This window comes from Acomys russatus, chromosome 14 (assembly GCF_903995435.1).
Source record: "Acomys russatus chromosome 14, mAcoRus1.1, whole genome shotgun sequence".
In the NCBI taxonomy this organism is placed as follows: Eukaryota; Metazoa; Chordata; class Mammalia; order Rodentia; family Muridae; genus Acomys; species Acomys russatus.
Window position 1 is genome coordinate 19,165,399 of NC_067150.1, and position 27,909 is coordinate 19,193,307.

Genomic DNA, 27,909 nt, shown 5'->3' on the forward strand with positions numbered 1-27,909 from the left:
GAGACAAGGTGGCTGCTCATTTCCTCCTGTAACACCCCCACAATAGTGCCCCCAAAACGTTGTCTCTAGCTCTCAACCAAAGGAGATAAACTTATCTAGAGTTTCAGTATCTCTACACTCTTCTCCCACTACCCTGTAGGTGCCCCAGGCTCCAACCCAATGAGCATTTCTGCTGGTGTCAGGTGGCCTGAAAACTAAGAGGTACCCTTTAGAATGGAAAAAGGCCAAAATGACCTGAAAGACAACCCTCCCAAAAACTTAAACATACTTTTGTAGGTAAATTAGTATTGAAGAACTTGAATAAATATCGCATAAGGCTGTTTATCATAATTGATTTATTTAAAAAATTACAGGGAGCAATTTCCAGCATATTTTATAAAAGTACTGCCATATCAAACATTTTGTATCACTTAATTCCAATGAAGAGCTGCCCTTTTTTTTTTTTTTTCTTTTAAGGTACTAATTCCAACTGATGGGACATGTGTCCTTAAAATAGAAAGTTTCCATCATTTATTCAAATGTCAAAATTAAGATTTTTGAGAAGTTTATTGCTTTATGGGTGGGCAAGATGCTACTAGCACATTTTAGGTAAATAGACTTTATTAAAAACTATGAGGTTGTTTCCGTTTAAAACTTTCAGGATAATTCACAGAAAATAGAGATATTTATTCAAAGTACACATTGAAGGGCTGGGCATCTAGCTATGAACATTTAAAGGTGTAGCAGCTCTTTAAAGAAACAACACACAGTGGTTCCGCTTGGCGCACTACACATAATTGAAATGAATAAAACTGGAAGACCAGTACTGTTATTCTATGTTCTGTTAGGATCTTTAAACAAACAAAACAAAAACATCACACACTTAGTAGTCCATTTGTGCTTAAAATATTCATATGCGTGAGAAGCTTAAAGAAAAGACCTCTGTACATGATCATCAAAACAAAGTTATACTTTTTTTTTTGAAATTGCACTGTTATTTAAAACATTTTCCTAAAGTCAAACCCTCCTTTGCAGCTGGCACAGTTTTTCAGGTCTAATTGGCAACTTGGGGAGGCCCCTCTGGTATTAGTGAAGTAAAAAAGGTGGTAATAAAAGACCAAGCCGATGCCATTAACCCAGGCCTCTGAACTGCACTGGCATCTTCACCTGCATCTTCCGCACTTTCATCTTCAAGTCCATCATCCATAAGGCGCTCCTTTCAAACAACATAAACACAGCCCTGAGTAATCAGTACGATACACAACAACCTATCATAGCAGAAGGGACAGCTAAATATGCTCTGTAGCAAGGACTCTATGTGTGTAGGTCTAATGGTAGATCCAGGGCCATCTGAAATCTTTGTGATGTCTAAAATTCATAAATAATTCTGCAGTATGCAAATAACTGCCAACACAGTAAATTCTCACCACAGGCATAATTTTATTTCTGGATTACTTTTAGAGGCTAATCCTTCCTGCTTATTCCAACATATGCTATGACTGACCCAGTATTTCATGCTAAGTCCCACAGATGAAACCACCACCATTGGGAAAAAAAAAAAAAAAAGAAAGAAACCACCACCGTTTCCACACTAGCTTTTCACTGTGGGCCTTCCACAGCTATTTATGGAACACTCAAGAGTCCATCACTGTTTCTGTCCCATATACGCCTAAGCTCTATGTACCGTTAAAATCTACACAAACTTCAATAACCTACCATTTCTTCAAGTTCTAGATTGTTTGCATTTTGCCCATCATTGTTAACTTCAACATTGTTGGGAGCCTGTTGCTGACCGCCTTCTTGCCTGAAAGGAAACCATCCAGCTTGGTGTCTGTTCGGTAAAAGAAAAAGAAAAGAAGCCACAAACACTTGTATTTGTAACAATAAAATAATGCCCCTCATTAAAATAAATAAATATATAAAAACTATTGGAGCTATTATAAATGATAAAAAACAAGTATCTTCCTTCAAGCCAGGGAATTTCTCAAGGTAATAACAGCAAAACAAAACAACTCAAATCTAAAAGCTTATCTTGGACATAACTGGCTCAGTGTGACACAATAAATCACAAATCCTTTGGGGCTTTTTAAAAAATGAAATATAACTAGGTATATTTCTTTGCATCTTAGAGAGAAGGAAAGGCCAGGAAAAACATCAATCTATTTATGAAAAGAGCGTGACCTATGTTTAAAGGATTTATTATAGATAAATATAACTTAAAAGAACACCCTTATGAAAGCATTTATCATATACTTGAGTTCTAAATAATTGGAAGTCTATGAATCATTGAATTAAAAACCTATATAAAATACTCTGCTTTTCAACAATTCTGATCAGTGTTCTTACATGGTAACTCCTGCCCATGCTTTTGGTCAGCATCAACATGATGGATACCTAAAGGCCAATATTAAAAAATCTTTCCTTCAACATTTCTAATTGACTCTGCTATGCCAGTGTCTGTGATAAACAGTCTCAAAAGATAATTAAAAGAAACCACAAACGGTTAATATCCATCACTCACAAATAAACCAGCAGCATGGCTCCCATCACCATGACAAACCGACTAAAGGAAGAGTAGAAGTACACGATGCTGAGGAGAACTGCGGCTCGCGAGAATGTGTACACCCAGTCTAGCCAGTCACGGTTGAAGTCTTCTTCGTTTAGCACTGGGCCCCCCTGTGCATTCATTTGAACATTCTCATTCATGGGCCCATTTTCTTGGGCCACTAAGTTAGGGGCTGGTGGAGGTTCTTCTCCAGGACCATGTGCCACATTCAGAGGCGGGGATGCAGCAGGCTGCTCTGGGCTGGCATGTGGTGTGGCCTGAGCTGTAACTGCAGCTTGACTGAAATAGTCACCAAAATATTTTTAAAACAACAACAACAACAGAAACAAACTTTTAACATACTATGAATTTTTTAATGTTTTAGTTATTATAAAATTTTTGTAATCATTATCTCAAGTACTGCACTCTTGCTCCATATTTCTTAGGAAGCAGTTTCCGGTGCATCTACAGAAAGGGAGTTCTGTTAGCCTGCCCATCTAAGCCCACATCAGAGAAGGGAAAGAAATACAAGTAACCAAATCTTTTAATTAATTACTTTTTTATTATTCTACATGTCAGAGCTACCAAATTCCTCTCAGGCCCCTCTTTGACATACTTATCTAAATATGGGTTTAAATATTAAATCAATCTTGGGAAAAAAAATACTTCTTAATCCCACCCCTGGTTTTTGGACACAACCATTTGAGGATCCCTGAAGAAGACTCATGACCTGAAAAGTAGTGATAATGTGAATGTTTAAGTCAGAACAGCTGGCAAGATGACCGCCACAGTGTGATCCCTGGAACTCACATGATGGAATAAGAGAAACAATCCTACAAGCTGCCTCTGCTTCCACATGTGTGATACAGTATGCATGCGCACACACTCACAAGTAAAAATAAAATGTAATTTTAGGAAATTTTACTTTTTTTAAGTCAGAAAAAGGGCTAGGTCTGTAACTCAGTTGGTACAGTGCCAACCTAGCATGCATAAAAGCCCAGGGCTCCATGCCTAGCACCACATCAAGCTGGGCATAGTAGCACACACATGCCTACAGTTCCAGCACTAGGGAGGTAGGAGCACTATGAGCAAAGTTCAAGGTCATCTTTGGCAAAAAATCCACTTTGAAGCCAACCCTAGCTACGTGAGACCCTGTCTCACAAAGAAAAATAAGGTTAGAATTAGTCTATATATTACAGGTCTCCCCCACCACCACCACCAATAGTAACATGGCTGGGATTTGCTTTTAAATTATAATAAGAATGGGGGAAGTTGTATAATAAGACTGACATGATTTTGTAAATACTGAAGCTGAAACATGGGTATACAGGGATTTGTTTTACTATTTTGTATTATGTATTTGTTTTATTATTAAGTATTTTAAATGCTTAAATTGCTAATTAAGTTAGTCAAGATAGCTGAAGAAAATTAAGGAAATGATGTTCCACAGGCTATAAATTCCTATTTAAACAAATGTCCTAGAAACCTTGTTTCTAAATAACGCCTTTGGTTTTAAAACATTTCTTATCCTGTGACCCCTCGGATACATACCTATTTCAAAGGTAAGAACCTAAGACTTAAAAATTAGATGGCACACACAGACACAGACACAACACGCACACTGTACACAGTAACTTGATTCAACAGTAAGCTAGAGGAAAGCCTCACTCATTTTACATGGTTCTCATGGAGGTCACAAACAGAACAAAAGGTGTAAAGCAGAGTACTAGGCACAAAGCCATCACTGAAAGATAGCTGTCACTATGACAACACAAAAGGTACAAATACCCTCCCTGAAGCCAGCTGTTATAAATGAACACTAGCATAAGAGGTTCTTAATGCAGATAAGCTTTGTAGAGGTATATATGTACATCTACATTTCCTCCTTTAGGCTGGAGGAAAGGAAGTCAGTAGACATTTGAAGCAGAAAGAAAGAAAGGAAGGAAGAATGAATTTGAGGCTACCCTGGTCTACACAGCGAGTCCAGAACAGAGAAACCCTGTCTCAAGAGACAGAGACAGACGGAGAGAGAGACAGAGAGACCGAGAGAGAGAGACTGGTTCAATAGCATGTAGAAGAGTTATTTGAAGTAGAATAAAGTTACAGTATGAGACAGAAAAGAAAGCTAATGTGAAGTAAAACATTTAAAATGAGAAAAAAGATCTGGCTAACTTTGGAAGCAAGATTCAAAGAAAGAACAGAAGCTCAGTTGTATCATTTCTGTAAGGTTCAGGAATGGAGGAAGCTAGAATTTACACGGCTAAGGCCAAGAACTTTCCTGACAACTAACAGGGTAAGCATCACTGACAAAGAAGTCAGAAGGAAAGGCACTGAAAGAAGGAAGGGGCCAAAGTTAGGTGTTCTGACCTCAGAGCAAACACCATTACCATAGGAGACCTCCCGAGGAAGCAGTGACACCAGCAGTACAGAAGGTGGAGAGCTGACAACTGCAGCCATGGAAGAAAGAGATCTAAGAGCACAGCCCAGAACAGATCCCTGGGTGTCAGCACACCCACAGTAGGCCGGTCAGTATCTGTCAAGCTGAGTGAGGAATGCTGTTGTTGAGAAGAAGGGGAGCAAGTGACGCACAGGAACGAGGAGGAGGAGGGCCATGCAAACCAGAAGAGGACACTAACAGCAACTGCTCAGTGCGGAATGAGTGGACAGGATGAGGGCGAATGGGAGAGCAAAGCAGAGACATGACCCAGTGATGAGACACCGAGTTCCTCGGGCCACAGTCAGGAACAAGTGTAGTGACCAAACGTGTTTGTCACACTGAGCCCTATACTTCCTATGGTCCCTTTAACTTTGAATTTTTGTCCCATGTAGATCTGCAGCCTTTCAGGGATACTCTTTTGGACTTCTGTATTAGGTTCTTTTTCTTTTTTTTTAAGTATCTGAGCTGGGTTCAGTGGCACACGCTGTAGTCCCAGCACTCGGGAGGCAGAGGCAGGCAAATCTCTGAGTTCAAGGCCAGCCTGGTCTACAAAGCAAGTCTAGGACAGCCAAGGAATCCTGTCTTGAAAAACAAAGCAAAAACAAACACAAAGTATCTGACTCCTGCTACATGGAATAAGGGGCCAGAAGAAGGGGCTAAGAGCAGGCTTTAGCTGATGTGAAACTGGGGGGGACGGGGGGGAGTGCTTTTTCCATTCACCAAGTAATTTAAAGTATTTTCTGAGTTTATAAATTCCTATTCCTACTCAATAATTTTGAACTAACCAAGTAATGATAGCAACAAATTCAATCCCAAATCAACCTAGTGTAAGAGAGAAAACAACGAACTCAGATAGACTTACTATTGCATATAATACTGATGAGCATACATCTGCTGCCACCACAGCATCTGCAGTGGGCTGAGAGCAGGGTACACTGGGAACCCAGGTGGCACACCTTGCCCAGGAAACTGGTGATCCATATTTCTGCAATAAAGAATAAATGAAGTCTTTTGATGTGTCAAAACTAAAAAAGAAAAAAAAAATTCCTTTGAACTGATTTGTGAACTGGAAGTCAACCACTGACAGAGTATTTTTCAATTTTACTGAAAACATACTGATTTTCAATATTCTTCAGATAAAACACTACATCTTAGCTAAGCTGGCCCTGGGCCCAAGTATATAGACAAAATAAGTCATGCACAAAATATGTAGCAAACATGAACAAAGCCAAGAATATCATGATTTTTAAGTATATTCTCTTTAAAAAGAAAAGCTATAAAATAAACTTCATGACATATTGTTTTGATAAATAAGTCATAGCCAAGTAATAAAATTTTATTAAAAATACAGCAGCTAAATAATTTAAAATACAAACATTTCAAGTGTAAAATGACCTTTAAAAGAACCAAGGGTGAAGAACATACCTCTGAATTTTTTTTAAGTTGAAATTCTATTAATTTAATAAAACTTGTAGAAAGTCATCATTTACTTTATGCTTCGGTGTCCCTAATTCTGAAATGGAATTATCTTTACAATGTTGTCACTCTGTATTCAGTAAACACCAGTGTTGTGATCTGAATGTAATTTGGCCCTGAGCTGGTGATGTTGTTTTAGAAAGTTGTGGGACCGTTAGAAGATGCAGTCTTGCTGGGAAAAGTGAGTTAAGGGCAGAGGGGCAGACCTTAAATAGCCCACAGCCCCACTTCCTGTACTTCTGTGCTTCCTGACCCGCTGTGGCCAGCTATCTCACACTTCGGCCACTGTGCCTTCCCCACCATGGACTGTGTGTCCTCAAACCAAGAGCCAACTACTAAACCCTTCCTCCCTCAAAGTTGCTTGCCAGATATTTGATCATAACCAAAAGTTGCAATTGATCACTTCACTTTTATTCCCTAGCCCTTAAATAAGGCTGTAACTCCAGAATATTTAATATAGGACTGCAATAAAGACTCCTAATGACACTCTGCTTTACTCATAGATCAGTGCCTTGCTCAGCCATCTTCAGAGCTTGCCCCCCAGAGTAGACGGGAACAAAAAGACCCACAACCAACTGTAGAGAGTGAGAGGCCTTGGAGCGCTCAACCCTAAATGTGATGTCTCCATCGAATTCCTCCCCTCAGAGCTCAGGGGACCTTGGGAAAAAGGAGGTAGAAACACTGTAAAAGCTAGTGGCGATGGAGCATACAAGGAAACATACCAGGACTGACACATGTATGAATTCAGACTGTGGCAGCAGGCACAGTCCCTACATGGTTCTAACCCAAATGGGCTTTAAAAAATAAATAAATAATAAAATAAAGAATCCTCCTCACCCTAGTATGAATGGCCAGCATTACAGAGATACACAGTATGACAATGAATGCTGGCATAGATTTGGTGACAGAGAAACACTTATATTTAGTGGGAACACAGACCAGTGCAGCCACTTTGGAAGTCTGTCTAGCAGTCCACGAAAGAAAGAAAGAAAGAAAGAAAGAAAGAAAGAAAGAAAGAAAGAAAGAGAGAGAAAGAAAGAGAAAATAGGAAGGAAGGAAGGAAGGAAGGAAGGAAGGAAGGAAGGAAGGAAGAAAAAAAGAAAGAAGGAGAACTGCCCTATGACCCAGCTACACTACTCATGGACTTATACCCAAAGAACTTCATATCCTACTACTGAGACTCTTACACAAAGTACAACTTTAAAAAATAAGAATTCAAACGGAACTACTCTGCAAGGATAGACAATGTCACTCACAGAAGACACGGGTTATTAAATGAACTCTTCAACATAAGCCATGAGATACCTCCCTATGAGTTATTACTCAAGGAAGAACAAGTCGTCTCCAAAACAACTCGTTATTGCCAATGCTCTTAATTCTCCACCATAACTACGTGATAAGGCCTTATTGTTTGAAGATACCACATAATTTGATTGCAGGATATACAGAAATCAATCTAAACTAACCAGAGACTTCATTCTTGCTTCAAGAAGGCACTACGCAGGCTGCTGCCCTGGACCCTGAATGCTACAACAGAGACCTGCCAGACAAGCTACGTATATGGGCACAATGAAGGCATGACTGTTATGGGGTAACTAACTGCCTTCTTATTGGACTTGAGACCTGTTTCACAGGAGGGAAGTCAGGCCCTTAAGTAGAACTTGCTATGGTTTGTTTGTTTGTTTTTGGATCATGCTGTCAAATTGCCTTCTGTGGTAGTTTGAATGAAAATAGTCCTCATTAAAAAAAAGAAAGAAAAGAAAAAGAAAATAGTCCTCATAGGATCATGTGTTTAAATGCTTAGCCATAGAGAATGGCACTATTAGGAGGTATGGCCTTGTTAGAGGAAGTTTGTCAATGAGCTTTGAGTTCTCCTATGCTCAATCTCCACCCAGTGTGGAATCCAGTCCCCTTCTGCTCCCTGTGGATCAAGATGCAGAACTCTGGGCTCCTCCAGCACCATGTTTGCCTGAATGCTGCCATGCTAATTTTTTTTACCTTGGTCAGGATGTCTCTTCACAGCAATAAAATTCTAACTTAGACATCTTCTAAGTATTTATGTTTGTGCCCATACGCCTGGGCCGCTCTTAACCATTTCTCTTTTCAGTCAATTCAGTCAAAGGAGAGATGGACAGTTGGTCCAAGTGCTGAGAGAGTAAAGTCTGACAGCTCCCTCTAGTTGGCACATCTATATTAACACAACACCAAGGCTCCAGGAACATCTTGAAAGAGGAGGTAGAAGGAATGTGAGAGCTGGGGTGACATCTGGGGCTCCTGTAAAATAATCTTCCGGACATGACACAGCTATAGTAATCATGATCTCACTGCAGCTGTGTTACTTGCACAAGACCAAGACTTTCACAAGAGCAACCCAACCAAAAGATCTCTAAGCGACACCCCTTAGAAGCTCCTGACAGTGAGAGTTGCTGGCGGGGAGGGAAACCATTCTTTCTTGAGGATGTAGCCACTGCTGGGCTTCCCTTGCTGTAGTGGATGGCCCTATACCCATGCATATATGGGCAGCACTAACTGAACTTAGTGAATTTTTCAAAAAGCAAAACAAATATATACATAAAGCTGTGGAAGAGGGGGTGCTGGGGAACATGAGGGTAAGTTACAGGAGACAAATTTTTGTATATGAAATTTTGAAAAAAAAAAGTTTAAATAACTTATCTATTCATTCAATCTACTACATATTGTTGTTACATAATATACTTAGCATTTAATATTCTTTGCTACTTTCTATAGGTGTTTTGTTGCTTTTTTTCAGGTTTTCACTTTCAGTAATTGCCTAATTTTATTTCTAGTTCATCTCTTTGTAAATAAAGCATGTGAAAATACTTGAAAAATAAGTGAGTTTCAAATGTATTTTAATAATAAAAAATATGCTACCATGAAAAAATCAAAAGTAAATGTTTTTGATGACTTTCAGAGGGCCCTAACTATGACCCATATTTTCACTTACCCTTGGATTACATATGGCAACTGATGACTCTGGGCTGGGTCAGCCTGTGCTTGTGGAAGGGTGCGCTGCCTCAATCCTTCTGAAGAACCAGCAACTAATGACAAACTCTCTTGACTGGGTGATGGGATTGTTGAATCTGAATGATCTGAATTCTACAAAAAAGCAAGCAAGAAAAAAAAAAGTAATTACATCTTGCTAAACATGTATTTATAAAATCCTTTTGCAGAGGGAACTGGGATCACTTAGATTTAAATAACTTAAATCACATTAAATAAAATATGTTTTATACCTTAATATTTTTAAAAGTTCACTAGCCTAAAGATCCACATGATTATATATATATATATATATATATATATATATATATATATATAAAAACATATTATATAACCCCATCAATATTCTGTTTCCAGAGTATTTCAGTAATTAAATCTGTTAAGGTTGGCTCCATTGCTGACCTGACCATTCATCAAATTATGTAACTCATGGTGAACACAGGCTTCAAAGTAAACTAACACTGTGTACCTAAATGAATGTTAAGTGTTATATTCTAACGTTCCCACACAATCTCACTGAGCGTGGCCACACAGGCTTCTGATCACAGGAACTGGGAAGTAAAAGCAAGTGGATCAGCAGTTCAGGGCCAGCCTCAGCTATGCAATGAATTCAAGACCAGCCAAAGTCACCGGAGACCTTCTATCAAAGTTTGTGTTTGTCCTTTGTTGTGGTAAGTACTGAACACAGAGCCTCACATTTGCTAAGCAAGTGCTGTTCTATGGAAGTACACCCTAGCCCTCCATTTAGATTTTAGAGCAGAAAAAGAAAATCAGCAAAGTTCAATGTTTACTCCTCTCAAAATCACTCACAGAATTGGTGCTGGATGCCAGTGCTTCACGACATTCTCTGCGGCTGCTCGACTGTGGAGAGCTGGGAGGACTCCGGGAAGTACACACTAGATGAACCATATGATACTCATCTTGCTAAAAGTAAAGAAGATCATATATAAAGAAAAATGTATAGTTCAAAAAGTCACTAGCTAAGCTGAAATACTTAAGACTGACATTCCTTTCCTTTCTAGCTTAGCCATTTGTTAGTAATAAATTGTTCTAGTATTTGGAGATAAGTTTGCCATTTTAATACTTTGTGGCCTTCTTAATTCAACATTTCTCCCCATGCTTAAAGAATGGTTAAAGTAACCAATAATTATTATGTTAACAGTAGTTGGCATACATAAAGTAGGCTTGAAGCAACAAATAGTACAAAATTTTATCAACACAAACTATTACTTCAATATAAAAGCATGTAGTGTCTTAATAACAGAATATATAGAGTCACATTGAACTTTCAGAACATTGAATAGTGAAAAATATTTTGGTTACTTGAATGTATTGATAAAAGAAACTCAATCTCATTTGCTTTAATTTTAGCAAGGTGAAGTACAGCTTTGTACTGCTTTCTAAATTAAGCCAACATTTTTATCTTATAACATTTATAAACAGATATAGAGCATATACTTGAATTCTATATTCTATATATTCTATAAATATTACATATTATTTCCACAAATTTACAACTACAGATGAGAGAAGACATTTTAAATAATGACTCGGTGGGCTTTGAGGCTTTAGTGAGAGTACACATACATTTACATAAAGCTAGTAAGCTAGAAAGCAACTAACAACAGTAGCAGAGTGGCAAGGGGTGGGGGAGCAGGAGTCAAGCAAGATGCTTGCTGTGAGAAAGAGAGAACTTGATCAACTACCAGAAACCCAGGCTCGTGCTCAATTCTGAGATGAATCCAAGAAAGCAAGGGCAGCCTCAAAGAAACTTAAGATGTCGTTAACAGACCAAAGCAATGGAGTGTGTACAATGCCAGACATACACGAAAGGCTTTCGCATAAAACTGAAAAACATAAACTACAACTCCCTTAGGAGTCTAGAGGATGACATTTGGGGCTATGCTGCTTAAGGCAAGGCTTCAGACAGACAGCATGAGGTGGTTTCTCTTGATATAGAGGATCTCTCGGCTTTTGGGCAGAGAATACTAAAAACATCCACCGTGTATCTCTATAAATCCAGTGCCAAAAGATCATACTAATAATGGTTAATCACAGCATTGATTCACCTTCAGGGAACACATCTAAAGAACATTTTACAACTCAACAGCTTATAGAGCCAATAGCAACATTTTCTGAAAAGAAACCACCTTTAACAGTAACAGTTCAAAGAACTACTTTGATGTAACACTGCCCGAAGTGTTTGACATACGGTCAACAACAATCTTTTGAGAGTATTCATGTGCAGGTTTCAAGCTGTTGTTTGGAAAACAATGAACAAGAAATGCTTCTGTATTTCAAAGACAGCATAATAGTTTTAAACAGGAGAACAAAGCAATATTAGGGATAGCTCACTGGTAGAGCTCTTGCCTAGTATGTGCCAAGCCCTGGGGATAATCCCAACTCTACAAAAACAAACAAACAGTTAAAAAAATGAAAAAGTAAGCATAGTTTATAACTATTCTGTATGACACCATAATGGTGCAAACATGTAATTAGACATTCATCAAAATCCATAGAGCCTGCATCACCTAGAGTGGTAACTTTAGTATTCTGAGTAATGGTGTCCACTGACCACAACAGATGAACAACTAAAGCAGGGTTACAACAGCTGGGGTAAGACTATGCCTTAGGGGGAAAGTGGATGAGAAATCTTTGTGCTATAAGCTGCAATATTTTTAAGGTGAGCAGATGGTAAAACACTATAGCTTTTTGAAGTCATGCAACTGAACAGCCAAAGCCACAATGGCAAAGCTAAAATGTCACATAGTAGAAGAAACATACTGACATTATATTTTATGTTTCCCAGGCTAGAGAGATGGCTCAGCCATTAAAGGCTAGGCTCACAACCAAAACATTTTGTGTTTCCCACAGGTGATCATAAACAGAATATGACACATCAGAAACACCTGTGTTTAGAGTTAAGGTACATCAGGTAATTAATTTTATCCCTTCTCAAGCCTCTGATGGGGTTGAAGACCAGATAGTTTAGTTTTACAATTAAGTTTAGTTGTTGAGGGGGTAAGTTGTTTTTAGGTCTAGATAGATATTTTAAGTTGACAGAGATAAGATATGCTAGATACTGATTTGCATTCAGAATTTTAAACTCACCAAGGTAGGAAAATGTTCTTCAAGGTTGCCAAATACAAACAGCCAAAACACTATGAATGTAGCATTTACATAATTCCTGATTGTTTCATGGTTCTTTTTGCTGTATGTAGTTTATTTTATTTATGTGTAATAATATAAATATTTATGTAAACAAATTTTTTAAAGTTAAGATACAAAGCCAAATACAAAGTATAAAGCTATTCAATTTTTCTTTATTCACAAACAAAAAGTAGATATCAAGAGTAAAAGGTTATAAAAGTAAAACCTTCACAAAGGACATCAAAATCAAGTTGACTGGAGAAAGCTACACTGAAGCACACTTAGCTCTGCCTGGTGCCTTTACATTCTGGTAACAGATATGCCACTTAGTCGTCATCCTATCCCCTTTCCTGAAATTAAATTCCTAACTCACACAATTTTTATTAAAATGTCACAAAGCCTGGTTGAAAATGGGTTTAAAGAGATGTTATCAATCTTTCCCCACTGAGTACTGACAGGTCAATATTTTCTTCTAAAAGATAAAAAATATATGAACACAAATGTCACCCCACTTCAGGTTTACCTCAGATGGACATGCAAAATTGTTAGCCAAACTACCTCTATGCTCTGTTATGACTTATTTTTATTGGTTCTGCTACCCGCAGGGGTTGATGAACTCCTCTGGCTAGAGAAAATTTGAGAGGTGGCTTCTCTCACTCATCTAAGATAGAAAGAGAGCTTACTTTTCTGAGGATGTCCTTCAGCTGCACATGGTCAGGAAGCAGTCTGCCCGAATACACCAGTCTCTGATCCTTCGTCAACTAGAAGTGGGATAGAAGAAAGACTTCAGCTTTTTAATTATACAAATTTAAAGGTGGCAAAACATGAGTAAATATGGATAAAACTAAACTCTCTTTAGGGATATATATTTTAAGAATATTTTTGTCCCAAGTTCTGCTGAAGGCATTTAAAAGCTAAACAAATGGCAGCATATCTATAATCACATAAAATGTTGATCATATACCATAAAGTGTGACCAAAAAAAAGTAAACTGGAGGTTTGTTTATCAGCTGTAATGTAGTGCTCTTAATTAAAAGTCTTTAAGATCATATAAATGAAAAAGCAAAAGGCTTTCTATCATTTATCAATAGAAGACAAATTTTCAAGATCACCAGCTTTTTTGAACTGTTTTGTCAGTATTTTTTAATACGAAGTATATAAAGATTTATTTTCATCCTTCCAAACAAGAATTTATTGGTCTTAATTTGAAAGTCATTTGGATTTAAAAGCAAGTTTCCATAACTAGTCTAGCTTTAACTATTCCTGCCACTCACAACTGTCTACACATGTTCAAAACACCAAGACCGAAGAAAAGTCAACCCAAGTCCATGGAGATTCAGCTGTCACCTCTACATCTAACACATAGTAGAAATGTTCTGGTTGGCTCTGTTACACTTTGTACTTCATGATAAATCTTCTAAAGTTCACATTGTTAGCATTATTTAGAATTAGTGTCTTTGTAGTCCCCATAAGGTCTCTTTGCAAACATTCCTTAAATTCCATGAACATTTATTAGCCAAAGCAAATGTTAAATCCAAAATCTAATCCAAGCTATAAATACAATTTTAATTTTCAGCATGGCTATGGCAAGAGTCATAAATCTAAAAGTCATAATAGATGTTGTCATGGTGAGTGACATCAAAGACACTAGGGAAATGCAGTTATCCTTCCAAAATGCTTAAATGATAGACATGGTTTTAACATGCTATTTCTAAAATGCAACGTGTAAATTCCTGTATTAAAAATATATACAATTTTTCTTGGTGCCAAGACTTAAAAACTCAAACCAGCACATAAAAAATTAACAGAGTTCTATGACATTAGAAATACACGTTGCGTTTGGCCGTCATCTCATTTCTTGTCATTTAACCCCACTCCCTAAAATCTTTACACTCTAGAACAGTGGTTCTCAACCTTCCTAATGCTTCGTCCCTTTAATACAGTGCCTCATGTTCTATTGACCCCTAACCATAAAATTATTTTCTTTGCTACTTCATAACTGTAATCTTTCTGTTGTGAATCATAGCTGATATGCAGGGCAGTGACATGCAAACCCTGTGAAAAAGTGGTTCAACTCCTAAAAGGGTTGCAACCCACAGGTTGAGAACTGCTGCTCTAGATTTTGTTGGCTAATAACTAGTATCTAGAGAGCAATAAATGGTCTTGGGATAGGGCTTGGTTTCCAGGGGACCCAGCACTGTGATTAGAGTTGTCAGTTCCTGTCCGAATCTCCAGAAAGAACGTCCAGTTTGAGTTAACAAATGGTCAGGGATTTAATCAATCATACCTATTTTTATAAAAGTCCAAAACAACTGAGTGCCAAAAGTTTCTGGGTAGCTAACAGGGAAGCAAGTAGAGAGGTTGTGGCATTAGCTAGAGAAGATCTAAAATGTCTCTACCATCCCCTTTCTGTACACACTCACCTACGCAGCATACCAAGCTGGCTGTCCAGCTCAATCCCTTATCCCCTATGGCAAATAAGTATGAGAGTTTAAGGCCCATCAAAGAATACTTTGAGCAGCACAATTTGGTCTTGAAGGGCTTAAAAAAATAAAAATAAAAAGACACAGAGTTGGGTAGAGGAAGAGGGAAGTGAATCTGGAAAGAAATGTGTTAAATATTATCAAAACACATGAGACTTGAAATTTAAAAACTAATAAAATTTCTTTTTAAAAAAGTTCTGTTGTTGTTCCTTTTCCATCCATTGGTATTTTTCCCCCTGGATTTCTGAGAGAGTGCATGCACTGACTCTGGGCTTAGAGATCCTTGTGAGGAGCCACAGGGGACACTGGGAACCAAACTCAGGTTGTCGGGTTCTCTGCTAGAACAAGCCATGTTTATAACCGCTGAGCCATCTCTCCAGCAAGCCAGGCATGGTGGTGCATGCCTTTAATCCCAGCACTCGGGAGACAGAGGCAGGTGCATCGCAGTAAGTTCAAGGCCAGCCTGGTCTACAATGCGAGTCCAGGATAGCCAAGGCTAACACAGAGAAACCCTGTCTCGAAAAACCAAAGATTAAAAAAAAAGAAAAAGAAAGAAAGAAAAAAGAAAGTAAGAGTGCATAGAAACTCACCACCACCTCTTCTCCCACACTTCACCCCATGCAGCTCTGGCCACTAGCTATCCCTGAGTTCTGTGACCCACTCTACCACATTAATCAAACCCAAGGAGGGAGTCTTAAGGAGATCAATTTAGAGTCAGTTGGTCAGAAGCACAGGTGCAAACTGTTTAAGAACCCCTATCTGAAGGAAGGAGAAGGGCAGACTTATGGGACTTAGAGATGGGATCTGACAGTACATCTTCAGAAGTAAAGTGAGTTAGATGGTACTCCCCTGGTGTCTTCAGAGGAATTTTCACACATTTTGGTGACTACAAGTCAAGTATTGACTGCTGACACTACGAGAAAGCAAGAGCTTCTTAATCTGCAACCTACAAGCAGTGAAGGTAAATTATATATGCACATGTTAATGCTAAGTAATGAGGCAACACCTGACCAAATGAACTCTAAAGAAATTCACTTATAAGTATTATACAATCATAAACTATCATTTTTCTACCAGACTAAACATTTAATTAATAGATACTAGTATTGTAGCATCACTTGACCTAAGAGCAACCCTTTTGCAAGATCTTTTTTCTTTTTTAATAATTTACTTAATTTTATTTTATGTGCATTAGTGTGAAAGTGTCAGATCCCTTGGAAGCGGAGTTACAGACAGTTGTGAGCTGCCATGCAGGTGCTGGGAATTGAACCCGGGTCCTTTGGAAGAGCAGACAGTGCTCTTAACCAGTGAGCCTTCTCTCCAGCCCCAAGATCATCCTTCTTTACTTCAATATAAACATTCTCTAACATATGAGGGGATGGAATGAAAAGAACCACTACCATGTTAAAAAACAAACCAAACCAAGCAAACAAAAACCTCTCAGGTATTCATGAACAACTGACATTCTACAATTCTTAATCTATCCTTTTCCTCCCTGCCCCCTCCAAACCTCACTTCTAGAAGAGTACATTAGAGCAAATGCACTTCTCTTTTCACTTGATTTGACTCAATCTCTACACTTTTGTCTTTGCTTTGTTTTGTTGTTTTTTGAGACAGGGTTTCTCTGTATGGCCCTGGCGGTTCTAGACTCACTTTGTGGACCAGGCTGGCTTCGATCTCACAGCGATCCACCTACCTCTGCCTCCCAAGTTCTGGGATTAAAGGCATATGCCACCACACCCAGATTTTGGTTTTGCTTTTTAACAACTACAAGATTGCCACATCCAACCATGTAGTAGCTACATTTTTCTCACCACTCTAAAATTTCTTAGAGATGTTTTGACTAAAATTCAAACAAGAGTCACATACAAGATTGAGTTATGTCTCTAATCTTTTTATTTTTATTGATTTCTTAGTTGGATGTGGGCCCACTCCATAGTAATAATGCATGCCTGGTACTGTAAACCTGGTGATAAGACTTATAGCTAAGAAAGCCATAGGCCCTACGAGGGTCTACTACTGTTGTTTTGCTGAATGTATAGGGTATCAAACTTACTTTTAAATATTTATATTTAAACCAAATTAGTGTTGTTCTCAGCCTTGGTCGGAGAAACCTCTGTTTGCAGTGGGAAACAGTGATTTTTAGATCCATAACTGGTCAGAGCTGAGAATGCAGTATTGCTGAGAGTTCGGTCTGAAACAGGACACTTGTACCACCTTCCTCACAAGCCTCAGGAAACCATGTGGAAGAAGGGGTGCAAAGAATGGAAAAGCTGGAGAACGGGAAGAAGTGTGAAAGACTATCTCTGGGCATGACGTGCCTGGTCAAGCACAAATTCACATTAGCAGAGGCCACTTGCACAAGACGGGGCCCAGGAAGGGGCTCACTGGCCCACTCTTCCCTGAGGAGCTATGGGCAGTTAATGGATGCTGGGGAGGGGGCATCACATTCCTCAGTAGGCTAAGCATTTGTAAGTGACCCTTGTTCAAGCACATAACTTTTCCTTCCCCCTATAATTTTGTATACCTTCTCATTTTAAGAATACAAATGCATAGTTCTCTTCCTTATTACTACATAAAAGGCAGGAAACTATGCTTGCTTTCTGATGCCATGCTTTCGCAGTATATCCTGTAGATAATACCTTAGGCATTCATAAATAGCTTACTTCTTTTTGACAAATGCATAATATTCTATTGTATCTAAGTACCAGTAAATTTATTTATACTTATTTATATGTTTCCAGGCTTCTGATATACAGGGATCTTCTCCCACATTATTCTATTTATCTTTGCATTTTACACAAAGCACCCTATAAAAAGATCACCAGCAATGCTGATGAAAACAACCTTAGTAGAGCGACAGATATAAACAAACACCAAATCAAACCTACTGGAACAGACTCAAGAGAAAAGAGCAATGTGGCAGCAATGTAATTAGAAACAGCAAATATATAAAACAAGGCATTTTGCCCCACAGGAGAGAAGACACAGTTACAAGACAAGTAGAATCTACAGAAGGTATATAGTATTCTTTGTCTCCCTCTTTCTTTTCTTTCTTTCTTCCTATCTTTCTTTTAGAAGAAAGAAGTAACATCTGTATGCCAAAAAGAATAGTCTAATAGAAAGAAAAACTGACCATGCAGTATAAAAAAAATATAGAATATCAAGAGCAACATCATTGATTTGCAACTAGTGACCGGGGAATGGGGGTCTTGTGTGTAGGAGCTGAACTCACAGAATAGGAAACACACACACCTAGGTATATGCCAGAAACAGCTGAAGTCAAATGTCCACATCAACACTTACATAAGAATGTTTGTAACTTCATCATTGATAATGGCCAACACATGGTAAGAACCCAAATGTTCATCTACTGCTGAGTGAAGACATAAAGTACAAGCACACACATACAGAGACTTATTCAGCCATAAGAAGTGTCTGGCACATGTTATAACACAGATGACTGTTATGTAAGTGAAAGACACCAGGTACAAATGGCATATATCTATGTTCCACTTACATAAAATGTCCTAAAGAGAGAAATCCAGAGACAAGATTAGTGGTTACCAATAGCTCAGAGACAAAGAATAGGGAGTGACTATTAACTGGGTAAGGCATATATCTGGGAGGTGATGAAAATGTGCTGCAAGCAGGCAATAGTGGTAACTATGAAAATACAAAATGCCACTGCTGTATAATTTAAATGACAAACCTTACAGTATATGAATTATAATTTAGTATATTTTTGCTCTTAACTGAATATTCAAATGCATTGTGATCATGCTAAATTTTTAAAAAATTGTTTGATTTGAAAACAGAAAAACGAGTTTTTCATATGCCTAACTTAGGTAAGTGAGATTTAACAGTTTTCCTTGTTAAAAAAAAAAAAAAAAATCATCTCAACTTAAGTACCAATGAAATAGGAGGCAAGCCAAGCAACAATAACTTTTATGTGCAACTAGATGCTTTGGCATAATCTACCACATTAGAAAAAAAATACACAATTTGAGATCACAATTGCAGTTTAATTTGAACTATGACTTCATTTCATTATCTTTTTCCTTGACTGAAAACCCCTATGATCAAAACACGCTGTATGAAATTCTCAAGGAACAAACTGAAATTGGGGAAGGGGAGAACTACATTTCTCTACTAGTAAAAACTAGTGATCTAGCATCTGTAACAACGCCCACCCCATCCCGATCTCAGTAGCTTCACACACTGGAAAAAGAATGTTGCGCTTTAAATATAAGAATTAAGAAGACTCAGTATTAGCAAGTTAGAAGAACTGAACTGTTCCTGTGGCTCTGCAGCCCAAAATCAGTAGAACTATCACTGTTAGTAACATTATTCTTCTTGGCTTTCATGTCTACAGCCAACAGCCAGCCGATCCCAGCAGTAAACTTCTTCCCTGAGTCTTCCCTAGATAAAGTGGCCGTGTCTGGTGGGGCATGGCCAGCTAACTAACAAGCTGGACACACCCTGATGGATCTCTCGGGAACCTTGAGGCAGCCGTCTTCTGCTCAAACATCTACTTAGCCAGCTGGCAAACAAACAAACAAAAAGCCACGGCAGATAAAACCAAAGCAAAGAACCTGACAATATTAAAAATAAATGATACTATTACGGAGAATATTTCTAAAAGAAATTTGAGCAGAAATAGATCTGAACCACAGCCCAAATATACAGAAGTTCCTTAGCTCAGTATGCTAGACCTCATCCGATCACTCACACTGAACTTGGTTAGACTGACTGACAGGCAATCCTAGGAATCGCCCTACCTCTGCCTCCCCAGAGCTAAGACTGCGGGCATGTGTGACTCTGTCCAGCTTTTATGAATGCCATGGCTTCACTGTGAAACATCCCCTGAAGATCCATGCATTGGACTCGTTGTCAGCCAATGGGGTGTTTAGGAAGAGATTGGACTGTGAAGATTCTGACAGACTGATCCACTGACAGATTCAAATTGATGGCTTTTTGGGGACACAATGCAAAGTTAGATGTGGGGCCTCACTTAGACAAAGGTCTCTCAGGGTGTGTACCCTGGAACGGTGTGCATCTGACAGTCCTTCCTGATGTTCGTGGGCACCACGTACACATACAGTACACACATACACGTTAGGGAAAACACCCATACATAAAAATCCAGAAAAATGTAAACAAACTATTCACAACAAGCTGACACATGAATTTTCGTACTTGAAAAGATTCACTACTATGAAAAGATTAAAGTGTGTGTGTGTGTGTGTGTGTGTGTGTGTGTGTGTGTGTGTGTGTAGATAAGATAGACAGACAGACCGACCGACCGACCGACCAAGGACTAAATCTGTCTCTCATATAGGACTTTTAAAAATCATGTCAAACTCAGGAACAAAGTCTCCACACATTTGCCCTCATGTGTGTATGCTAGCCTGTAATGTATAAATGTATATATATATATACATATATACAGTTATCAATATAGGTATAGTATAAAATTTTAAAAGGAGACCAAGAGAGATTTACATATAAGGAAGGATAGAATGTAGGCAATAGAATGTCCATTTTAACTGTACAGTAGTTTACTGAGATGTATAGTTTGTGAGTGGGCAAGTGTATGAGTAATTTCTTAATTACTCATATGATCCTTCTATTTGCAAGTTAATCAGAATAAACCAATTTTTTTAAAAAACTGTCTCAAAAATAAAGAAAAAAAAAGAGACAAAAAAGCCCTCTCTACTAAAAAGTCATACCCTCATTATGCCCAACGTTAGAATAATCAAATTAGTCATAATTTCAGAATATTAATTTAGAGCTTATAATATGTGGATTTTTTAATATATGCTGATCCAATGAAAATGATCTTTAACTGGCTAGTTCTAATAACTAGTACATATATACTTTAAAAATAGAAATTGTAACATTTCAGTTCACATACAAAGCTCACTCATGACTGTCAAATAGCTTTTAAAAGCTAAATACAAGGAGGCAAACAAAATATAGATTCTGTGAAAAAATAAATTTTGTAAACTTTTAAACATGCCTCTCCAATTAAATTCACTCAGACTAAAGCCCTGAATGATTCAGAAATACTGTAAATGGAAACACGGTTGCCCAAATAGCCTCTACCCCCATCTCTTTGCAGCAACAAAGCATTCAGAATCTCCAGAAAACACAGTATCTGGAATTCCAAAAAAATATGCCCTGACTAAAGGTTCCTCCTCACAAGCCATTCAATCACATGTGAGATGTATATACAATAATGCCAAAGTACAGAAATTAATACACTATGAGGAGACAGACCAAAGTAACATGTTCCACAGTCTAAAAATACTATGTTCCCATATTTTCCCTATAGCTTATCAGAATAAATATTAATAACCACACAGGAAGTTGACTAGGTGCTAGCACAATAAAGGCTATGTCACTCACTAAACTATGTAGCTTTTAGGTGTCATAGCATTCAAATGTATATCTTTTTCTTAAATTAAAAAAAAAAAAAAAAAAAAAAAAAAAAAAAAAAAAAAACACCTTGCCGGGCATGGTGGTGCACACCTTTAATCCCAACACTCGGGAGGCAGGTGGATCGCTGTGAGTTCGAGGCCAGCCTGGTCTACAAAGCAAGTCCAGGACAGCCAAGGCTACACAGAGAAACCCTGTCTTGAAAAACCAATAAATAAATAAATAAATAAATAAATAATTTACCGTTGTATGGGTACTGTGCCTTCATATGTGCCTATGCACCACATGTGTGCCTGATGTCTACAGCGGCCAGAAGAGGGTATCAGATCCCCCGGAACTGGAGTTTGAGACATTTGTGAGCTGCAATGTTGGTGCTGGCACTCAAACCCTGGCCCTCTGCAAGAGCAATGAGTACTCTTAACTGCTGAACCATCTCCCTAGGCCCAAACATCTTTTAATAGTTCAATTCTTTGTTTTCTCTTTATAGGTATATAATTGATACAGTAAAGTCACTAATGGCAGCCTTCAATCTCATTGTTTATAGCCATATGTGTGTGTTGGGAGGTGGAGGGGTGTGCGTGCGTCTAAGGACCTTACCTTTCAAGTCAGACCAACTTGGGTTCAAATCCAAATTCTACTTCAGTTCTATGACCTTAGGCAAAATCATCAAGTCTCTGTCTGCCCTTCTATAAAGAGCTAATTTCACAAGATGTCTACCACAGATAAACATTACACAGTACATCAAGTATTTAGTAGAAGGCTTGGTTTAAACGGCAGCTTAAAATGAGACCGATTAAACAAAACCATTTTTGACAAATCATTATTACATAAAGAAAAATATTTAACTAAAAAGTCTAGAGCTCCCCAAAAGCACTAATTAAACAGATTTTATTTTTCCAAGAAAAAGATATGAGGATAAGACTACAAAATACTGAAGGGAAATTTAATCAACGGTCATTAAAAACTTCAACCTATTTTTTTTTCTTTACATTAATTTTGACAGTCCCATTTGTTCACAAAATGTTTTTTTAAAAATCTGACCCATCCCAGGGGTCCCGCTCAAACTAAGGCACCAGCCAAGGACAATACAGGCAGTAAACTTTAAACCCCTACCCAGATCTAGCCAATGGTCAGAACATTTGCCACAGTTGAGTGGAGAGTGGGATATGACTTTCACACGAACTCTGGTGCCTCACATTTGACCATGTCCCCTGGAGGGGGAGACCTGGTGGCACTCAGAGAAAGGATAGCAGGTTACCAAGAAGAGACTTGATACCCTATGAGCATATACAGGGGGAGGAAATCCCCCTCAGGAACAGTCATATGGGAGGGGAATAAGGGGAAAATGGGAGGGAGGGAAGAATGGGAGGATACAAGGGATGGGATAACCATTGAGATGTAACAAGAATAAATTAATAAAAAAAAAAAAGACAGAAAAAATCTGACCCATACTGTTAAGAGTTAAGCCCTCTTAAATTTGTTAAAATTATGTAAGACAACTGCAAAAAGTATTCATGTATATGTATTCTATTGCCTGGAACTCCAACAGTCCTGAAATGGTCAAGTTACATTTTTTAAAATGTGCTAAGTAAGGAAATAGGGAACTATAAAAAAGCAAATAAAAAGTTCCAAAGGCTGCAAGACACTATTTCCATTGCAGAAAAGAAAACTTCTTTCCTTCTGGATTGCAGAATGTTATATTCTCAGAACAGAACCTATTCATTTGGTTCTAGCCTTGCTTCTCTATTGCCAATGGAACATTAAAGTAAAAGAACTGCTTGAAGAGACAGCATTAGCGTCCCTAGCCAATCAGGGAAGATAGAACATCTAAGTACTAAAAGTGATTGCTTAGTTTTTAACCACCTAAAACAGCAAGGACAGAGGTAACATACCCAGAGGTAAGACACACATCACAAGCATTTTGACAGCAGGCACTAGAAAGGTTTGCCTTCAACATCAAATCCAAGGTAGGTTAACTCCATCTCTAGCTACCATTTGAAATTAGAACAAACAGTAAGCAAGGAGAGATGGGAAAGTGCCTAAGCAGACTTAGACAAAATTCACATATTTTTAACTTCTGTTGGATAGTATATTCTACTGAATAACTCAAAGTTCAACCATTTTCATATTTACATCTCTGATAACTAAGTCCAAGTTCAGACCAGAACCCAACACTCATGAAAAAGTGGGGTTTTGACAGGTATCTTCAACATTCTGAAACAATTACTGAAATTTAAGAATGCTTATTTCACACTTCAGGCCAATTTCAGGATTGAAAAACTAACTCCATCAATAATAACAAATGTCCTATATACATTATGGTGACCTAAAACACTATGAACATGAACTGGTACTGGCAAGTTTCCCAATTCCTAAACCAATTACAGGCTTTTTAGAAGTTAACTGAACTCCAAGAGTTCAATTCCACATAGGAAGTTTTTAATGATTTATAAACACTTTTCACATATATATGACAAATGTCTAAATTCTTAACTAGAAAATACCTCCTCCTCCATACCTAGTAAAACATCATCTTTGTACTTAAAACTATATTGCTAATTATTATAATAATATAAAATGTGGGGTCATCAGTGCAACATTAACTCTCAAAGGCTGGTAGTTGAGGGGAGGAGGAGGAAGAGTCATGTACACCTATAGTCCCATAATTTGGGAAGCTGAGACGGGAGAATCACGTGAGGCCAGGAATTTACGATCATGCTGTGCAACACAGTAAGATCTTGTCTCAGAAGGAGGTGAAGCGCACACACACACGTGCACACACACGTAGGATACAACACGTAAAACATGTAAACAGCCAATGTGAATCACTGTGGGCAATCCTATGAATCTAAACTCCTGTTATAATCTTAACTACAAAATGTTTTGGATTCTAAGTAACCTTACAAAGATAACTTTAATGACTCCAGTTTCTAGAGTTGCTGTCTTCTATACAATTATACAACAACTGTGATATTTCAAAGTAGTTTCAGGTGATAAGTCAGAACAGAAACTCTAAGTTATGGACATTACAATCCACTCGGAAAACTTGCTGGAGAAATGTCACAAGGTTAAGTCATTAATGATAGTATGTGGTGCAGCCTCCAGAAGAATCTCCCGAGTGTCTATGAGGCAGGCAAGTCAGCAAAGACAGTCAGCAAAATGACCTCCTTCTCAGGAGGAGCAACACTCCCCCACTACTGACCAGCTGTGCAAGGGCAAGCCTGTAGCCTCAGGCAGACTTATCCCAGGGCAGGTAAGACAAACAGGCTTCACATTTCTCTCACATAGATTTTTGTTGTTGTTTTGTTTTTAACAAGAGAAAATTTTTAGAATACTCATCATTTGTTTTGGTTTGGAGGACAGGATCACACTAGGTTCAAGCTCACCATGCAACTAAGACTGACCCTGAAATGCTGACCCCCGGGCTTGCAGTTCCTCAAGTGTTAGGATTACACCCCTGTAGGCTCAATGCAAACCCTGATCCACACACTGCAGACCACGTCCTTTAACTGTGTAATATAGTGCAGCACATAGATTTCACCCACATACACACCATACAGATGTATATAGGTTTAAAATAGCATTTTTATGGTCTATATACATCTTGAGTGGTATATACATCACACACACACAAATACAAAAAGATGTGTAAGACTTAAGAATGCAGTTTAAATTTGGGGGCTGTCTTCTGAACAGCACCGTGAAAATGTATGCCTTTCCATTAGAACTATTCTCACAGTCTACTCTCCATTTTTAAAATGTAGGAAATAAATATGTAGTAAAAAAAATTCTTATAAATCCTAATTTCTCAGCGAGTTGTTATCTTCATTGTCTAACTCTTAACTTTCAAACTTGAGCTTTAAATAAGCAAAAGCTCTAACTTTTTAGTACTTTGTTCCAACTACTTAAGTAACTTAAGTGTTCCCCACATAATGGAAATATTTGTGTCACAAATACAGCTAATGCCAAATGAGTTTTTTTTTTAAATCATTCTCCATCTTTTGCAATAAACTAAGTCAGTGGCTAGTCCAGAAGTCCAAATCTTAATAACAGCAGTAAACACAGTTCCAATTCACAAATACCTTAACACTGATCAAGCATCTTCCAAACTCAGGAGCACGAAAGAGGCCTAAAAAGCAGTTGCTTTCCAATTGGCTGGTGGTAAATATGCCAAAACATTCCCCACCCTAAGAAACAAGCCTCTTTATTATTTAAACATAAGATTTAGTAGTTGAATACTAGATATTCAAGAATGGAAAAGTTATACAATCGAGAATATGAAAGCCTAATTTTAATACATTCTATACGACACACTTCTCTACAGTATTCTAAGACTTACCAATTACATCCCTTCAAATCTGAATTAAGGCACCATTCTGTTTATCTTTCCAATACCAAGAAATAGTTAAGAATGGGAAACAAGGGCATTCGGCCATGAGCGAAACAGATGATACAAGAGAACAAAACAGGCATCAAATGACTGGGTTATGTGAAAGGACTTTAGTTGTCTCAATGTCTGTGTCCGCTTCAGGAGAAATGTGGGACAGGATGTGGTAAACAACGTGAGTTTGCAACTTATAACCAGTGCAATGGAGTGATGGTTAAAGTATAATTTTCACTAAGTCACATACTTATTCCAAGAGAAAAGAAAACTTTCTCTTCACTATGAACAAACTCCTTAGCCTAGAAAGCAATGAAAGTTGTAATATGGACAGTGATTCTTTATCTGAAAAACAAAAATGGCATCTGACATTCATTCACATTAGATGACTTTAAGTTCCATGGAAGATGGTCCCTTTTTCGTAACTGCAAATTCTTGTCTCTTGGTAATTGTATACTAATTAACTGAACCTCATTAGGAAGATGATAATGGTGGTTCACTCAGGAGACACCCGCAACCTCAGAACCTCGGGTTTCGAATGGAGACCTATTTGATTGGCGAGGAAGGGGCAAGCTGGGAGAAAGGAGGTAGCAGGCACACCGGGCAGCAAGTCAGAGCAGCTGCGTCCAGTTACACACTTACTGGTTTGCTAGGGTACACGTTAGATAGATGCGTTTTTAGTTTCCCCACGGTCCAGTTCAAGAAGCAGCTAATAGTCTGGTCACTGTATTTCTGATTCGGTGCTTTAATGATGAGAGTTACAGGAATCTCCATCCCACTTTGGTCCATGATGTTCTCAAAGTCGGACAGTCTAGCGGCGCTGCAGCTAAGCCCTAACTGGGCGGGCAGAGCTTGGGATGGGGACAGAAGTCAGTTCTCAATATTCTGGATCCAGATCAGTCACAAGCACATCGGGCGATACGAAGGCCATTGCTGGTACCAACGATGGGCGGTGGTGGTGGTGGTGGTGGTAGTGACGGCAGGCTCTGGGTGCCGGGCCGGGGGCGCAACTGTCCCCGCCAGGTCTGGGTTCCGCCTGGCTCCGGACTGCGGAGGAAGGTGGACAGGTGACCCGGGGAGGACACGATGGGGAGGCCTCGGCGGACCGCTCAGCGCCCCGCCCCTGCGACGATCCCCGAGCTGAAACGCAACAAGGCCCCACGCGAGCACCCGCGCGGCCTGGGCAGCTGACGGTGGCGGCCGGAGAGCGAGCCTGGAGGAAGGAAGGCCGCCGCGGCCGAGGGCGAGCCTGGGGGACAGCAAGGCTGCGGCTGGGAGCAGAGCGAGCCGGAGGGAAGGAAGGCCTCCCTGCGCCGCCGCGGCTCCTCCGGCCGCCGCTCCCTTCCTGCTCCGCGGCGCTCGCCCTCCTTCGTCGTCTAGCGGGGCGGCTCGGTGGCAGTGGGCGACGCGGCCTGCCCTCCTGAATACCGCTAGGCGCGACCCGGCGGCAGGTGGCAGGCAGGAGGAGGGCGGGGACGGGGCCGCGCGAGCGCCCGAGATTGTTGTCAAGAGGGTCCGGGTCCCGGGTAAGCCGGAAGTCGCAAGGCGGAAGTGCGTCACTCGCGGCACTCCCTTTCGCCTGGTCGGGTCAGCCCCGCCCCCGAGGCCCTCTGGCCTGCTGAATGGCCGACGGGGATAAGGCGGGACCACTGGCGTGACTGACATCAGTGTACCCCGCCTTCACCACACCCCGAAAGTGTTGGAAGTGCTCCGCCCCACGCGCTGGCTCGGCAAATTTATAATCGCTTATCGATCCTGGTGATGAGTCAAACCTAGGCTCTAATTTTCCTGAGTGTCAGCTGCTTGCAAAACAGTGCCACGTGTTCTGTAAAGATAGGACCGATTGCTGCCGGCCCCACTGCATGCCAATGAGTAAGTGGCTCTGAGTGTAAAGCCAGGCATATGGAGTATGGATGTCACTCAAACCTCAGTCTAGCCCAGTCCCTCCGAATTCTCACAAAACAACTGTGTGTTCAGCACAGTGGGACGTGAAGGT

The 27,909-nt window shown here is 39.3% G+C and overlaps 1 protein-coding gene across 1 annotated transcript; it reads right to left on the reverse strand.

The window, feature by feature from the left end:
* Positions 1–316: 316 nt before the first annotated feature.
* Herpud2 (HERPUD family member 2) lies at positions 317–27,353 on the reverse strand. The gene is made up of 8 exons (XM_051156093.1): positions 26,556–27,353; positions 13,292–13,369; positions 10,269–10,382; positions 9,403–9,554; positions 5,824–5,946; positions 2,501–2,824; positions 1,696–1,810; positions 317–1,195 (listed from the first exon to the last, which is right to left on the reverse strand). Exons 1-8 carry the CDS (start codon positions 26,700–26,702, stop codon positions 1,034–1,036), a joined length of 1,215 nt encoding a protein of 404 aa, XP_051012050.1. The 5' UTR covers positions 26,703–27,353; the 3' UTR covers positions 317–1,033.
* Positions 27,354–27,909: the final 556 nt, after the last annotated feature.